At 38.3% G+C, this 18,329-nt stretch overlaps 1 protein-coding gene across 2 annotated transcripts in view; it reads right to left on the reverse strand.

The window, feature by feature from the left end:
* Nucleotides 1-862: 862 nt before the first annotated feature.
* The window catches only part of PUM3 (pumilio RNA binding family member 3), a 38,810-nt gene continuing 21,343 nt past the window's right edge, over nt 863-18,329 (reverse strand). Inside the window, exons 13-18 of one of the 2 annotated variants that reach the window (XM_048849851.2) lie at nt 16,969-17,049; nt 12,313-12,455; nt 10,887-11,109; nt 8,914-9,001; nt 6,532-6,622; nt 863-1,130 (exon numbers count right to left, since the gene is read on the reverse strand). In XM_048849851.2, the coding sequence (XP_048705808.2) occupies nt 1,001-1,130; nt 6,532-6,622; nt 8,914-9,001; nt 10,887-11,109; nt 12,313-12,455; nt 16,969-17,049 (756 nt within the window). In that variant the 3' untranslated portion in view covers nt 863-1,000. The remainder of the gene's footprint in view (nt 1,131-6,531; nt 6,623-8,913; nt 9,002-10,886; nt 11,110-12,312; nt 12,456-16,968; nt 17,050-18,329) is intronic. The other variant, XM_048849850.2, reaches the window with a different exon arrangement.

Consider the following 18,329-nt stretch of genomic DNA (forward strand, 5'->3'; position numbering starts at 1 on the left):
ACTTCACTGGGACTTCTCACGAGAGCAAGTGCTCAAATACTAGCCAAGGATATATCCTATAAGGAAGTGAATTAATCCTGTGCCAGATGTGATTACGCTGTGTTTTATGTCATATTTCTACATTCTGCTGGGCCAAGAGATTATATGCATGTTGTGGTTGGCGTCACTGTACTGTTCTATTTTCTCAAGGCTAGTTAAAATGTATCAGCCAACAGTAATTGTAAGTACATTAAATTCGTTCATTAAATTCACTTTTGTTTCCACTAAAAGGAGGAGACAAACAGGAAATTCCATTTGCTGAAGACCTCAAATGTTAAGCTAAAAAAGCCTATGCTTAGTGGAGGAGTGACGAAAAAGCATTTTGCCGGTAAGAAATCTGCATAACCCATTACAGATAACTACTGACCCCTTTCAGATCTATTTGAAAAGCCAAAGCAATTTTTGAGAGCTACTATCAGGATCTCTCAAACTTTGCATGTCACATCCATCTCTGTTCAACAGGACAGGGAGGGATTTTTTTTGGTTTGTTTTTTTAAAACAAGGCCAGCCAGATGGAGAAGATCATTATTAAGAACGGATGGATTTGTTCAGTAAATAAGAATATCTCCAGAAGATGTGTTTCAGTTTATACTGTAATTAGGTGATCACTTTTAAAAGAAGTATATATAACTATTAGCAGTATAAATAGGTTTTATACAAGATAATGGGAAAAACAAGCAGAGATTTAAATTTTGAACTAGATGTTCAGATGCCTTGATAAACTGTTATTAGTCTGCGAGAGCTTAAAATCCCTGATTATGGATTCAGTGTCATTCAGGTTCTGAAACTAGAGACAACTGGATTTATGAGCAGAACAGCCAAATCATTTTAGAAACAGTTTAATTTACAAATACACTTTTACAAAGGATATTACAAAAATAATCAAACATTGTGCAAAACCTCCACTGACTTGTATTTGGTTACAATGATAGGAAACTGGTCTTTCTGAACCTCATTTAAATTAGGAAGTTAACATTTCTAGCAGAGCCTCTATTCCTTTTACATTTTTATTGCATTTCAATTTCGGAATGAGGCTTTTTAGTCCTCCTTTGACTTTATTTGCCACTTCTTGATCTGTGCTTCGGAGAAGGCTACAAGAAAGGGGGAGAAAACATTATATTTCAAAAGGTCAACTTTTAAGTCAAACGAAAATACTGTCAGACAGTATAAATAAAATCATTAACTATTTAAAAAGAGACCTGCTTCAGGCCAGGTACTGATTTTCTCTCTCTCACACAGAGACACACAAAAAGATATGGAAACAATTCCACCAGACAGTACCCAGCAAATGATGGCATAGCTCTATAGTGGATCTTGTAGTCTCTACTTGACACTCTGGGCTTTCTACACTCCAGAACCATAGAATAAAAATAAACCATGTAAAGTTCTGTTACCCTGGAAAGCCAGTTTCCTCGCTTAAAAGTAGTATTATTTCAGCAGTGAAAAGGATGTATAACTAATAGGAATGGGATGAAATTAAGAAAAAAAAATTAGGATGATCATCAGGAAAAAAGCTTCCCAGCAGTGAGGTTAGTCTACACAGAACATTTTCACCTAGGTAAGCAGCAGTAGGATGCCCTGTTGCTTAGGACTTTACACTATGAGGAACAAACATCCATTGGCTAGGTGATGGACAACAGATCTTTAACATCTCCAACTTCTACGGTTTTTACCATGAACTTGCGATTAGCCAACTATAACCTCTTGTTAATTTGCTAGGTTCTTAACAAGGATAAATAGACCAAGCATGGAATGTGAAAAGAGGCATTAATATAGTTTGTTTATATACAAATCGATCTCCTCCCTATGACCTAAAATCCCACCGAGGCTGATGGTACAAGAGCCAGGAAGCCACGCCACATCCAATAAAGAGCAGTTCTATTTTCAGCTACTTTATTCCGAGATGTAATTCTTTGACTATGGACTTATAAGTCCTACTGGGAATTTCTGTTAAGCTTTTAGTTATAACTAGAAGTTCTCTTACAATCTAAGGGGGAACTTTGTTTCTTTTAAAAAAAAAAAGAACCCAACACAGATAAAGGTCATATTCATATTGCCTATCCACAAGCAACACAAACTAGTAAGGAGCACGAGAAGCAGGATACTGAAAAAAACATGCCAAGTATGTAGAAAATTAACATTCTATAAGGTAAAAAGCAAGAAGAAACTGGTATGGTTTACCATTTGGAACAGAGCATATTACAGTGTAATCCACTCTGGACTGCTTTTTATAAATTTCTGATGAAAAGTTTTATTTATTAACTGCTCACATGAGCTGAGTTTTGTATAGCAGTTTGCAAGCTTTTTGAATTAACAAACTGAACAGGAATTTCAGATCCCCATATTCTTTAAAGAGAATAATTGCTGAATATTTGCAATTATGTATTCTAAAGGGGCAAAATATATGTTGTCCTCTTTGACTCATAAGACCTCTTACTTGCATAAAAAGCCTTATGTATTTTGCCGATACAATATACAGGAATTCTAAAAGCTATGCCTGTTATTCTTGACACACATTTTTTCATGGTCTCTCAATACTGGATATAATCCTTATGTCCAGGTTATCAGGCATTCAAATACCATGGCAATGGTTGAAGTATAAGAACTTAAAGAGAATAGTATCATTCATGTAGTGGTTCCATATAATTTTAATTCTGAGCAAGTTGCCAATAGGAAATTGCACTGTGCTATGTGCACAAGTGAACTGGATTCTGATCTTACATTAGCTGAACACTCGTGTAACTCCACTTAGATGTCAATAGAACTACGCCTAATTTACACCAGTCTGCGATCAGAACCAGGAGACCTTTGATTCTCCATTATAAAATCCAGTTCATCAAGGGTGACAAAAATATCAGAAGTGTTCAGCATATGCTATGGTGATTAACAGACTACACATTTGCGACACAAAATAGGGCAGCAATTTAAGCTTCTATAAATACCAAAGCCAAGACCTTCAAGTGAATTGGATTGGTAAAGCAGAGATTTAGATAGGCATATGAATAGATGCTTCTATAAACTAACAAACAATGAACAAAAATCAAATTCTGCAGGCAGAAAGTGCACTTTTAAAACAGGAACAAGCAAAAGACAGATAAAATCCTACAGCCATTTGGGCTCCTTACTGGCAAAAGGAGAAACTGACAGAAATATCAGGGGCACCTTTTATATGTACATCTTTGTTTTGTTTTTTGTATTTCAACAACATTTTAAATATTTTATGTAAAAAAATATTGTAGTCATTACCCGTATCTGATTAAAGTACTTTTTGAGCTCAACACTGCTGTATAATTTACGCAGCATCTTTAGACTAAAAGCATGCAATTAAGCATGGATAAGATTAATTATTACACATTATGGAAGTTAAATGAGTGCCACACAAAATGAAGGAAAAAAGCAGCTCGTCAAGTTGCTCTGAGCATCTTACAATAACAAAAAAATAATGCATGAAAAGCTGATAAAAACCTGAAAGCTGTAATTTATTAATTAGCAAATAAATAAATATATCTGAAGCCCTTGAAAGAATTCCTATCTACAAAGATGAATTTGTGATGAAAGCCTGGAAATTCTAGTACAAGAGGAAACGACATACTTATAAACCAGTGTGTATGTGTGTCTCCCTCTCCTTTGGGGAGGGGTTAGATTTTAGTATTGGTGAAAGACGTTGGATTGACAATCTTGGAAAACAATTCCTCTCTGAAGCCACAGAGCATCAGTAATCCACACTTCCCAAACAACCTCCCTCAATCGTGACCCAAATTACCAGCTCCAGGGGTAGGCAAGGTCTCCATTCACATTCTGTCCTTGGTCTCTCCACTGAGATTACTACCAAGTGTGTCACAGTCAGCACTAACTGTTGTGAGGTTTGAGGGGTGGATGCTTGTCTACTAGGAAATTAACTGAATCTACAAACTGTTAGGGTACCAATCAATGTTTCAGTCACTAATGACCTGAACTTGTGACATAGCAATTAAAAGGTCCCATATTCATTACAAATCCTGTGATTTATCCAGTTTCTCTTAATACTAGTGACCAGGCTTGGTAATTTTCTGGGAGAATTCAGAGAAGGAAATGTGGCAGTCTACAAATTATTAAACCAAAGTGAATTATGTATATTTTGATGGAACACATGTACAGTCATATGATTTTAGACACAGCACCTGTAAAAGGTACAGATATATTTTTTTAAATCAAAAAGTCAATGTGACTACCATACAGTGGTATCTGAATCATCATTAAGACTACGATTTTGTTGCGGAAGTCACGGAATCCATGACTTCAGCCCTGGAGGCTGGGAGCTGCAGGGTCCCACTTCCTCCTGCAGCGGCAGGGAGCTGTGAGGTATCCCTGTCGCTTGAGGAAGCGAGGCCCCAACCTCTGAGCTGCCATGGGCAGCAGGGGCACCCCTGCAGCTCCCTGGCTGCTGTGGGGCTAGGGGCACCCTGGAGCTCTGAGTCCCCACTGGAAGTGGGGGCTCTGAAGATCCCAGCCACCCAGCCCCTTCCCATTTTATCATGGATATTTTTAGTAAAAGTCAGGGACAGGTCACAGGCTTCCATGAATTTTTCTTTATTGCCTGTGACCTGTCTGTGACTTTTACTAAAAATATCCATGAGAAAAATCTTAGCCTTAATCATTAAAACGTGAAGGGTGAAGATAGACAATTTCTTGAATACTCTAATATGTAGGATGAAAATAATTCAATAAAGGGTACATATATAAAGAATACTGCCAATGGCACCAGGGATGAGTTAATCTTTTAAACAAATCTCAAAGCCCTAAGTTAAGGACAAATGTTAAGTAACAACATACTGTCAATGTACGAATCATTCTACACAAATCCTACTGAATATCTGTGTGCAGGATTAGAGAATTTAAAGGAATTAAATGTGCTCATCAAACATTAGGGGTCTGTTTACAAAAGCTAAGGAAAAAAGATGTGAAAACTCTTTGTAAGTCAAACAATTCTATCACAATGCAGAGTTTACTAAATTAGTTTGAATGCAAATAGTATGTTTCACGACCAATTCCCATCAACAGCAACCCTACTGAAGTTTGCAAAACAGAATTAAAACTGGTTTCAGAGTAGCAGCCGTGTTAGTCTGTATTCGCAGAAAGAAAAGGAGTACTTGTGGCACCTTAGAGTAAGGTGCCACTAAGGTGCCACAAGTACTCTTTTTCTTTTTGAGAATTAAAACTGAACTTGGATCACAATAATCACATTTTCATCACTTAAATGGTTTCTAATTATTTACAGAATCAGTCTGAGCATCAGACTATCCTTACCCTACAGCAATAGGAATTAGAGTTGGAAAGCAAAGAGACAGATTCAACTAAATGATTTTTTTTTTTTTTAAATTTACAAAGGATATTTTGTCTACTTCAAGTTGCTAGCTGTGTTTGACTCAGTTCTGTCAGATACTTATGAAAAGCTAATTAGGTAATTTTGTTATCTCTGCTCAACTGAGAGTTTTGAAACCTCACAGGTTAGATGTTTAGGGTTTTCTAAGCCACCCATTTCCAGATTTCCCTGATGTGACACTGAAAGTTTCTATTACAAAGTGAAACGGACACCTATTTACTAAATGCCAACAAATGTATTAATAAGCAAAGTAGGATGGTCTAATCCTGGGGAGGTAAGGAAGACAGTGGGCTTTGTGGCTCATGACTTTATTACAGAGAACAGGTTGGCACATAATACACTTTTGCATGGCTTACTCTAAGAACCACCACCCCTCCAGCCCAGGAAGAACACCACAAACATAACTCCAATACCACAGGAAAGGCCTTGAGAGACAGCCTGTACAGCAGACAAACTGAACAACATTTTACAGAAGATGCCCGAATACCTGTTTGCTACCTTTGAATACAGGCACATCCAAGAACAGAACATATTTAGTATATACTGGCATATTGTTTCAGGATTTTCATACACTTGGTAGGGACACTGGTGGGCACAGTGTTAGAAATAAGTAAGTTTTTCAATCTCTAGAAGGCTTTTCCAGCACAGAGCTATTTCATAGCAGTACCAAAGCTTGAGCTCAGGGAGCTAATAGGTTTGGTCTGTGCTTGCATGTGCCAAGTGTTATTCTCTACAGCAGTGGTGGGCAACCTGCAGGCTGCACGCGACCTGCTGGGTTATTGGTGGGCCGCGAGACAGCATTTACATTGACCGTCAGCAGAGACATGCTGGCCGCTGCTTCCCGCAGCTCCCATTGGTTGGGAACGGTGAACTGCGGCCACACCTGTGGACAGTCAACGTAAACACTGTCTCGCGGCCCGCCAGCAGATTACCCTGATGGGCCGTGTGCAGCCGGCGGGATGCAGGTTGCCCACCACTGCTCTACAGCATGCTTGTAAACACCACAATTAAAAGCAAGTACGTTAAGTGTGTGAAAACTGACTTATTTTGGCTGAAAACTTGAATGGCATTCTCTGTATAAGAGTTAAAACAATGGGACCCAATTAGAAACACACATGTGTCCTACATACCAACAAAGAACCATGGCACCTCGATTTACTTCTGCCCAGGACTTCATATTCTTAATGCTGACACATTCCACCAATGTTCTTGCAAAACATCCTATTAGATGGGAAAAAAAGAGCGAGGTGAAATTACTCAACGTGGCCTACTCAAAAGTCCTCTGTAACAGTGATTTAATCAAACATTTCAATCCAATCTATATTTAGAAGCTATTGCTTACTGTCAAAATAATTGACTATTCAATACAGTCAATACCTTTGCAAACGTGAGACTAATTCTAAGCAATGCTTAGAATTAATTAGACAATAGCAACACTGAATTGTATGAAAACTCACTGGTATAAAGACAGACACACATTTGTTTCTTTCTACTATTTAATTGTTTAACAGAGTACCAAAAGCTATTCATGTTTTAAAAGCATGTTTCTACACTGAAAAGGAACTTGGTAAAGGGTGCCTTGCTACTGAAAAGATCTGCTTCCTGCGTGCATTCAATCATCGTCACTTACTTTCAAGACCAAAACAAGATCAAGTTTTGCACCTGTTATCCCTGCTGTCAGCATGGCTAAGAGTAAGAAGGTTCTATCCCTTCTCATGCATTGCCAACAGAATTATTTAAATTTATTCCCATTACGGGCCTTCAGCTGCCTCTGTTCAATGCCACTGGAGCAACAGAGTTTACACTTGTGTCCCTGAGGGCACAACTGGTCTTGCAGAACCATTGATACTGGTGATGTGTAAGAAGGGAAGAGCGCAGTGTGACTTTCAGATCCCAGGCTGAGTTTGCACAAGTGGCCTTTAGAAAAACATTTAAATTGTAAAATTATCATCAAATTTGATCTTGAAACTGAGAAACTATAAACACCGAATTCCATTTTAAAGTCACTTTACAGAGTAGAACTGCACATTAGGGACTGATCAACTACCAGTTGTCTAAATTAGGCTGGTAGATAAAAGATATTCAGACAAAATTCCCCCCTTTAACATTTGAATGATGGAACTGACAAAAAGTTCTAATTCAATACTAATAAGGAATTAAAACTGTGCCAACCCAAACTCTGACAGAGAACAGTAGATATCAGAACTATAGCGAGACCAAAAAAAAGAAAAAAAAAAATAGGTTAAACATAGACCAATATAATTAATGCACCAAAAAAAGCCTAGTAACGTCTACTCCATAATCATCTGAACTCCTATCTCAGCTTTTATATCAGCATTAGAAGCAGGCATCTGGTAAAAAATGTGAAACCATACTAATAGGGATTTCTATGTATTGCCTTTGAAAGAAAAGTGTAGCAGGGGTTCAACACAGTTGCATGGAAATTGTCGCAAATTAAAGACAATTAAACACTGCAAAAAAAATCAGAGCTGCCTGTAGGACAATTGTTTCACAGCAACTTTTGAAATGTTTTAGTTCTGCACTGGTTTCCAGATTGGAAACCTGAGAGCTTCTGTGCACATTTTTTCCTCTCTCTCAATCCTTCCGTAGGAAAATGTAGTCAAAAACCAATATATTTCCATCTGTTCCATGAAGTAACATCTCAAAAATATTTCAACCAGCTCTAATAAAAAAAAATACACACACTACATAATCTGTTTCCCAATCTGTTGCATTCGAGATACCTAATGGTGCTTAGTAAAAGCTCTCAGTAAAAAAACCATACAAGTTTTGCATAAAAAGATTATTTTACTAGGATGGTAGAAAGACATCTTAGGCCAGGTTGAAAAAATCCACAAGGTACTAGATTTTGTTGCTCTATAGCAAAAAGTTGAATTAATTTTTTTTAAGATTACATTCCGGATGATAACATCTGTGCCATAAAATAGCAGAGATGTGCTATATTTGAGGTGAAATTTTATAATGCAAGTGGTAACCCAGCAGCAGTAACAAATACACTCTAGTAATTACAGGTCTGCTTAGCTGGTGATCACAATATTCATAAACTGGAATAAAACATCACATTTTCTAATTAGAAAGATGCCATCTTCAATCTTGTCTATGTTTTAAATAGCTTTAACATGCTAACAGATAGCTTTAACATGCTAACATTTATTAAGTAAAATGGCAAAGGAATAGACTACACTCTTGATACCAGCAAAGCACATTTGGGATCTTCTGTTTCTAAAAAACAGGTCAACCTCCTCTGGTGGAAAAAGTGAGCTTAGCTTCCATCACTTCACTCATACAGCATCTCACAACTGCACAGAGACAAAATACTTTTTATGTACATCTAAAGTACATTTAAACCATTTATTGCCTCTTTGCCACCTTTTACATATTCTGATACATCTAAAAATTTACACAACAATCTTTTGTTTGAACCTACACAATGAGTTTAATTATGCTGAAAGCTGACATATGGTCTATTAAAGATGAATTTCCCAGCCTACCTTCTCTTCCATTATCTCTCATTTTTTCATCTTGCCCTATTAACCATTTCAGAACCAGATGGCCTGCTGGATGCTCTGCAATGTGAAGCTTTAAACAAATCAATGATTAACTGTTAGACTCAGGAGTCTTTCACACATGTATTGGTGCGCTTATGCTTGAAACGCAAAGTACACTGTCAGATGATTTTATAAAAAAAATTCCAACTTGCTCCCCCCCACCCGCAACACATCATATTGTGCCATTTCACCACTATTAGCGATGAGCAAATATCAAAACAGATGAGAATGTAAGTGCTTGGATGCTTATTCAAACATTAACTTATAGAGGTGCAACCCATTCCCCATTCCAGACTGTCAGTGCACAGACTACATCCTCTGCTCCTCACTAGCCAACCCTTTCCCCTGGCCTGCAAACACACCTTCAGCTTCCCAGTAACACGTAAGTGTAGTTTCCTGGTCTAGCTGCCTCTATGCACGTCTGTGGCTCTTCCAAATTTTCACCAGCTGACACGCACTGAAAAATGGCTTTTATGGAAATCCAGAGCTTGTTGGAATATATAAGAGGTCCACGTGGAAGTCTAGCACAGATTGGTCATAAAATGGTGGAAGTGGGGTTTATGTGCAAAGAGAAGGAGATCAGAGATATGAGCTGTGAAAGAAATCACAACTAGAAAAGGTAAGTCAGTGAGGTGCTTTGATGGCAGTCTGGATATCATAGGGCAAGGAACACTGGTGGTCCTGAACTTTTATAAGTTGGTTTTAGTTCAGCTTGGAACAGACAAGAAGTTTAAAACAGCTCTTATTTTATAAAGAACTATATTTGACTTCCATCCCTAATCATTAAACCAACTTCCTGTCTCCCTCTCCAACAGAATCTTGAAAGTGATCTAGTATCTCACAGCTCATATTCACAGGATCAGACATGTTCAGCTAGAAGGGACATCAAGAGGGTCACCTAGTCCAGCTCCCTGTGCTGAGCCATTCAATGTGTGCACAAAAACACTGGAGTAGAGGGGTGGTTTTCGCTGTGGTACCATGAATACATGCAGCTTTACCTCTCAAAACTGGAAAATGCATTATCTTTGCTTTCCCAAAAATCAGGCCAACTTGGGGAATTGGGCGAGAGCAATTTGGCTGAAAGTTCATTCAAGCAAGGCAGAGGGAATGAGGACTGTAAATGCTTGCCCAATCACACAGTATGCTGAGGATGCTATTTGCATTGTGACGGAAGGGTCTATCGAGAGAGTTGTGCATTGTGACTGAGGGGTTTATCAATAAAGCTTGTAATCTTGGGATACTTCTAGATTCCCAGCTCTTCCTGGAGTTCCCCATGGTTGTGGAAACCACACATGCATGTCTGAAGACACAGTCTGACTTTAGCTTACTGATGAAGTTAGCAATATTACAATAAACTGCTATAGGAATCCAACCTTCTTTCCTTGTCAGAAAGTTAAGAAGTTGGATCTTGGTGCCCCTTCCCCGTGTGCAGGTGTGTGCTTATTTTAGTAGCTCACACCCACTGAACTCCTTCACAAAGATAATATCTTAATTGTGAGCAGAAATTCTTTATAGTCTCATTTAACTGCTACCACTACAACTCGAGAGATTCTGTATAATATACATTTCTGCCACTCACAAAAAATGTAAATCCACTGTCAGAGAAAGACTTTTTTACACACTAGTCTGGCAGATTCTAGACTACAAAGAACTAAGTACCCGATTCAGAGAGGCAAATGAAATGCTTAGCTAAGCCATCATTATTTCAAATGCAGTTACAATATATAAATACACAAGACATGGCCAGAAAATGCAACAGAAAGTGCAGATTCACATTAACAGGGAATGTTTCAGAGCGCAGCCAGTAAAGCATGTGTTAGGTAACTGTAGTAAATCTTATTTATTTAAATGATACAATGGAAACAAATTCACAGCAATCTCTCGACTGCTTGCCCTGTGTTAGATGCCTTACCTACCTGCCCATCTTTGCCACCTGGAACCAGCTCCTCTGCTGCCAAACTAGCAATTGCATTCATGGCAGGCTGGACATCACCAAGAACAGATCCTAAAACATCAGCCACCAAGACGCACGTAGCTTTGTCCATCACCATTTCTTGGGCATGTTCTTGCAGATAACCTAACAAGGCCGGGGAAATGGCTTCTAAAAGTTCACAACGGCGCACATCTGAATCTTTTTTACTGGTGAAATAGTAATACACAATATGGTGGTCCGATTATTGCAGAAAACTTGTTTTGTATAAAGGATCAAGTAAAATTAAATTCAATCCATGTTTGCTATTTAGACAGATGATGTCCTCATTAAAAGGTCAAATTAAAAAAAAAACACAGTCCCTTTTCTGTATTCCACAGCAAATCAAGTTTAATATGATCTTTGGATAACCATCAGAGGTTTTAAAAATAACCAGAACGAGAAAAGTGTCCAATCAGGTGACACAGTAGTCTAACTTTCAAGGTGATTGCCAATGTGCCATACACACCAATTCCACCCTTTCATTTTAATTCTTATTTGTCCTGCCATTGTCATCATCTCAAAGCTCTAACAGAGACTGTGTAAGGAAAACTGTTCACAGAGCATTGTGAAATTGCCATCTCTGCAGTATTTAACAAACATCAGCATCAGTTAAACTAGCAGAATGGCAAAATAAATATCCTTCAAAATCCCACAGTGTATCTTGAGCCTGCCAGACTGGTTTATTACGGTCTCAAATAAGGCAACACATAAAGAAGGGCTGCTGATGCACAAAGGAGAAATACAGATAAGTGACCAATGCATTAATTATTTAAGAAAAACTAAGTTCAGCTTTTTAAAAAATTATCTAAATTAGACCGTGTGGGGGGGCTGAATTAGAACTAAAATCTTCTATTTTTACTGCTAGATTTCAAGTTTACTCTTGTACAACTTAGAACACCAATGATGGATGTGCCAAAAAAAAAAAAAAGCTTTAAATCTGTTCTGAGACTTTAACTAGTTTAGCAAAGGGTAAAAATTGTCTTCTCCTTTGTACAGTTGAAATACTACTGCAACCCAAATACAGTCACTATGCACATATATTAGGTATATATCTAGGCAGAAATCACATCACAACTGTTACGATTTCTGTCAGATAGCGGACACATTTATTTGCTTTCGGTGGTTTGGTTTGTATGTGGGTTTGTAGAGTGAGAAGAAATAAAAAAAGTTATAGAAACTGCAAAATATTAACTCAGCAAAATTAATGACATTATTTGGAAACCAATTGTGGTAACTGATCTTCATAAAGAAGCTGTCACGGTCTTTAAACCAAAAAAACAAAAACAATGACTAAGTGTCCTGTTCAAAAAGCTGGAGTTGGCAAAACGTGTGTGGATTGTTTCAGCCTGCCAGTTATGCATTTTAGTTACCTGTAAGCATTTCCATCTCCCTGTTGCAGAATTTTGACAATCTCTGGTAAGAAATGTGCAGGATCCCTTGGACTTAGCAAGTACAACAGGACCTTCCTTCCATATTTGTTGTTTACAATATTGGGCAAAGAACCACTTATCTCCTGTAAATATACACAAACATCAATAACACACTGCTGGAAGAATACTTTTCAGCAACAAACCTGGTCTGAGTACTTTCAGACTGAAAGCTGGGGAAAGAGAGGTCATAATTTATAGTTACATGATACAATTCAAAACCCAGTGTATAACGTCTAGGTGGAGTTTGTCAATGTATAGTGCTGAATGAGATCAAGTTTTGATATTTGATTTTTGTTTGCAAAATGCTCTGATATCCTTGGATGGAAGATAAAATAGAAGTACAAATTATTATTTGCATTACCATAGTGTTCACACTTCCTGAAATCAGGGCCCCATCGTGTGAGGTGCTGTACAAACATGTAGTAAGAGACAGACTTCTCCCCAAAGAAGTTACAATCCCAACAGACAAAAGATGGAAGGGAACACATTATCACAGCACCCAGGTATAGCCAACACCACGAGTCATCAGGTGTGATTATCAACCAACTGTACATCTATGCAGCAGCCAGCATGCAAAGGACAGTCGAGGATGGGGAAGAAGACAAAGAAGTTATCCTGAATTCAGCTAGGCAGAGAACATCCAGCAGCAATAATTAATTGTAAGTAACAAAGTAAGCCACATTTCTGCTAGGAGAATAACCATTATCACTTGTAGTTTACTGAAGCATTAGTAACAAATACAGAGGGTATTTCCTAGGGATTAATGGCTGGCTAGGAAAAATCATTACATAAACAAGAATGCTGGTGCACAACGCACATGTGTCCCTAGAGGCGTGTCGAAAAACTCATTGATAGGCCACGATTTTTTGTTTTGTTTATTGAAGAGTGCCTATATATTCAAAAAGAAGTATCTATTACCAGCAGTACGTTTTCTGTGTGTTCATGTTCTGTTCTTCCTGCTTTGTGTGTACACATTTTGTTTTAAGTTGGCAATATGATTTTGCCTTCCAATTGCAGGACATTGCAGAAGAATTAATACCCTGTACGTTAGCCAAAGAGTTTTCAAAAACTGTTACAGCAGACTTAAGGTAAATATTAATGCACATTTCAGTTATATTTTCTGAAACAAAAGGGATGGTGTTACAGAGCTCTGGGCAATTTCAGTATATTTTATGTCCCTACTGTTTGTAAGTAACCCTTCTGCTTTTCAAAATCCCTTAAAATCCCTGGTTTCCAGCAAGGAAATCCTTCAACAACAGCTGGTAAAAGATGAAGTGAACAATTGAACCAGTACCTCTTCACCCTTTGTCTCCCAAAACACATGCTAATAAAGATTATGTTCTGTGTGGGTGGTGGGAAGGCTGGGCAGAAGACAGCAAGACTGTTATTACCTAAAATATGAAGAAAATCCACAAAAGCAGGTAAAATTTTGTTTAGTGGAAAAATGTGCACATTTTACACACACTGCTTTAGGATATCCAAAGTATTAATCTGGCACTGGCTTCTGGATTAGTTATTGCACTTCTCATTTCTGTAGTCTTCACACTTCAGGCCTTGGCCAGAGTGTATTCTCTGTGCAATAAAACATGTATTCTCTTCTCACTAGGGGTTAGGACTGAGACTTGAACATTACTGCATGAATGTCACTTACACTGTACATCAGAATCAACCAGCCAACAAAGACAAACAGAGTACTTCAAAACTCAACGTAGCAGTCATCTGAAATGGCTAATTTAGTAACAAAGGTATCTTGATGGTCATATTGACTTAACATAATAAAGACAATATATTCATCTGGAGTCTGAAATCAATATACATTACATAAGTTTTCAAGACCATAACTACTACTTTGTTCACTGAAACAAAAGCATAACCCTAGTTATTTTTAATAAATTCTGTATTAGAGAATTTTGTGGCTTTTTGTTATAGGACCATAGAAAAATACTCAAGAAAAATTTAAGAAACACAGTCATGTAATGTCTCGTTGCCAACACCTTCCATATTGCAGTCTTTAAGAGACTAGATACAGACTTTGCGTCTATTACCACCATGAATGAGAGCTTTTTACTCAAAGTCTAGACATGTGGCTAGCCCAATTTACAGTTCCAACCATGAGGGCCGAAAGAAGCAGAGATGTTTTTTGGATCTAGGATTAGGGCTCGGTGTAGCCAAAAAAGTTGACTGGAATAAAGGTTTTCCTTTTGCCCTTTAGAAAAAGTAACTTTCCCTTAGTTCCCTAACAGCCAGCAAGCCACATAGGGATTCAAATTTTGTAACACTACAAAAGCAGAGACTAGTTCTGTCAAACACCATAGCATTGTGACCTCCCAGTAATAAAGATTTATTTTCTTAGCATCCCAAGGAGTGTTTTTTTGGTTTTTTTTGAACATTCTTTTCACTGTAGAGGCTTGTTAGATTCATTTCTATATGAGATCTAATTCATCTGCATCTCTAGAAGGCTGAGACACATTTGTGACAGATATGGCAATTTCCTGAAATATTCCTGGAAGGCCTTATTGTATGATGTATCATTGTGGGCTGGGATCATATGCAACTTCTCTAGGCAGCAGTTCTGAACCAGGGGCCTGGTTTCAGGTCTGCCAAGCAGGGCCAGCATTAGATGCACTGGGACCCAGGGAAGAAAGATGAAGCCCCACCACCCAGGGCTGAAGCTGAAGTCTGAGCAACTTAGCTTTGTGGGGCCTCCGGCAATTGCCCTGCTTGCTATCCCTAACACCAGCCCTGGCTTTTATATGTAGAAAAAAGTTGTTGTGGCACAGGTGGGCCATGGAGTTTTTATAGCATGTTGGCGGGGGGGGGCAGAGGGAAGATGAGAGACTCAGAGAAAAAGACTGAGAACTCCTGCTCTAGGGGGTAGATATGACAAATGAGACACCTGGGAGCTCAAAAGACTATACTGAAAATTTGCAAGAAAAAGTATGGACTTTGGGGACAATAAGTTTTAAGTTGATTTCCTGTGGAATTCTTAGGGAGAAGTTAAAGCAAATTCCCAACTTGAGTTATGCAAAAACCCAGCCTTTTGAAGCTATGCACTGAGAAGAGGATCATTGTCAGCTGATTATCTATTACAGAAGGCCAAGATCAGTAAAGAAACAGCTGATCTGCCAGCCTCTGTTCTGGAGCTAAGAGAGATGAACTTCTATTCAAAGGGGAAAAGCCAGTTGTGGGTTTTCAAGAACTGAAACTGACCAGAGGCCAAGGCTGGAGTTTGGGGTAAGTTCTGGTAAGTTTTTTCACATGCGTGTAGGTTCGTTTATTGTTTTAATATGTTTTCTCTGTAATGCTTCTACCTTAGGAATAGATGTACTTGCTTAGAAGAAGCTGTGTGGTAACCTATACTTGTGGGCAATACACTGGTCAGGGCCCCCAGAGAGAAAGCAAACCACAGGCGTTGGCCTTTTTAGGCAGTCTGGCTAGCTGGGGATATCATAATGTAAGGCAGGGAGCTGTGCAGCATCCGGTCAGGAGGAGTACAACAAGCATCACCACCCAAGAGAGGTGATAACTGGGAGTTGAAAGCATAAAGTTGGTTGCCCTTAGTGGGCCATGGAGCAGGAATACAGGTGCACTTGCCCTGAAAAACTGTAATATTCTTTAGCCAATTTTAAGTTTGACTTTTACATGTCAAACCACATTGCCTACTCTCTGGTACATAGTGCCATCTCTCTAATAACCATTCGTCTTCATTTTTAATCAGAAGAGCTGATTTTTAGACCTTACTGATAATCCGATGTTCCTATTTCCTTCTTTTCTTACTCTGTTCAGCTAGTTTGACCTACTATGTCGATACTTCAAGCTCTCGGGCATTATCTCAGATTAATGTTTTGTTCACCTGAACCAAAAATCTTTGAATTTTCTTGTTCAAAATAAACTACACCTTTCCCAGGTATTGGGCCAGGTTTCTTCAACTTCTCTTAGCAGTTTAATACAAATCTCTGTCACTTTGAGAAATCCCAGAACTTAATGTTATTTTTCAATTTGCACTACATTTCTACCAAAGACAAATCTTCATTACAATACAATGTTGCACAGTAAGAAACTACATAGTGCTCTCGGTGTAATCCTTAGATGGGTCAAATGAAATATTTTTTCGACAAAGTCTTCTAGCACTGAAGAAACTTAGTTGAACTAGCGAGAGCTCTCAAAGTCATCTATTACTTGCAGTCTATTTTGAAGAATTTCAGCTGAAAAAGTCCAGAATTTTGTAAAGTCAATAAATGAAATGAAGTTCAATATACTTTAAATTTCTAGTACAACTAGTCCCTAGCTAAGTCAGCAGAAGTACAAAGTAGGGTTTCCAGCCGATTTTAGATCTAGTTTGAAGACTGTAGTAAAGGGGATATAAATTACATAAACATTCAAAAGTGTAGTCCTTCACCAAGGTCTCCTCATGCTAAGAAAAATCATAATAGTTGCTCTATGCATTGAAATAAAGATAGAGAAAACTGAAGACAAACAACGTTTGAAAACCTGGCTAGGAAAGTCATATATTAGTATCCTAAGTATGAATGACCTCTTTTGTTAATTGCACTGGTAACATTTAATAGAATATGTTAGGAAAATTCAACTACTTACAGATATGATTAGCTGTTTCATGAGCTTGGTATCATCAATGCAATCAAATGCTGCCAGCAAGACCAAGTGAGAGAATTCACCCTGTAAGGGCAGGGCATCAAGAAGGTTTAGAGATATGCAATGCTGCCCCACATACAATAGGTTTAGAGATATGCAATGCTGCCCCACATACAATATCATTTCCTAAATGTTAGCTGTGATGAAAACTTGTCCAAATTGCAAAAAACTACACTGAGATCTGATGAATGATTTCCTCTAATGACTGGCTGAAGTAGTCCTACGACATAAAATTATTTTCTGGAGGCAACATTTATAATAAAAGCATCTTGTTTAAAACAAAAGTGATAAAAATCAGAGCTGTCTCTATGCACTGATGAATTTCCCTGTCTAGACAGCTGTGCAGCATGCTGCACTCTCAATAACTCTCAACTGGATTCTATGAATACCCATCCATTTGAGGCCGAAGATTTCCTTTACAGAATAAAAAATAAAATTTCATTTCTCCAGTAGATTTACCTTACAGTCAACATCTCTCACCAGATTTCTGGGAGCAAATCTCAGTGAAATCCAAACCTACAGGATAAGGGCAAGACCCAACTCCCATAGATGTCAATGAGATACTTTCCACCAACTTCCTTAAGAGCACAACCAGTAGGTCTTGACACAGTTCTTAACTATTAGCTACATGTTGCCTCTCTCAAAGTGATTCATATATGTATATACTATAGACGTTTTCATCTAACAAAACAGGAGCTTCTATACTGAAACAGACCAACAAGTCACGTCCATTAGTGGCCAAAGCTGGATGCTTCAAATAAAAGTTATTATTCTAATAATTCTCCAAACTGAATACGATACTGTGGAAGAAGGCAGATGGAGAAGGAAAGATTTCTTCATGATTCCAGATGGCAGCTAGCTTTTTCTCTGAAGCATGTGTCATAATAGCTAGTGAAAAGGAGCAGCAAACAGGGGAGTTCTGTGAAGGAGTTCTCCAGGTGAAGCAGGTGTGACTACATGACTCTTTGGGTAAGTTTGCTTGCTGTGTGCCTGCTTGAAAGAAGCTTATATTGTGGTCTGTTTGGGGGACCATGTGCAGAGCCTAGTGGTCTGGTAGACAAGGCTGAGAGTATTTTAATGAGACTTTGATCCCTAATCCTTTAGAATCCGTTAACTAGCAGGCAGGGCTACTTGGGGAGAACAGGGGTTTAAAAAGCCAGTTCCTATGTGACCAGCAGAGCTAGTGAACAGGAGCAGCAAACCTGGGAGTTTTGCGAGGGAGTGTGAAAGCCAGATACACCTAACATTCTCTAAACGTAGGCCACACACACACACACGCGTACGCGCCAAAAAAACCCTAAACC

The sequence above is a fragment of the Caretta caretta genome, chromosome 5 (genome assembly GCF_965140235.1).
Source record: "Caretta caretta isolate rCarCar2 chromosome 5, rCarCar1.hap1, whole genome shotgun sequence".
In the NCBI taxonomy this organism is placed as follows: domain Eukaryota; kingdom Metazoa; phylum Chordata; order Testudines; family Cheloniidae; genus Caretta; species Caretta caretta.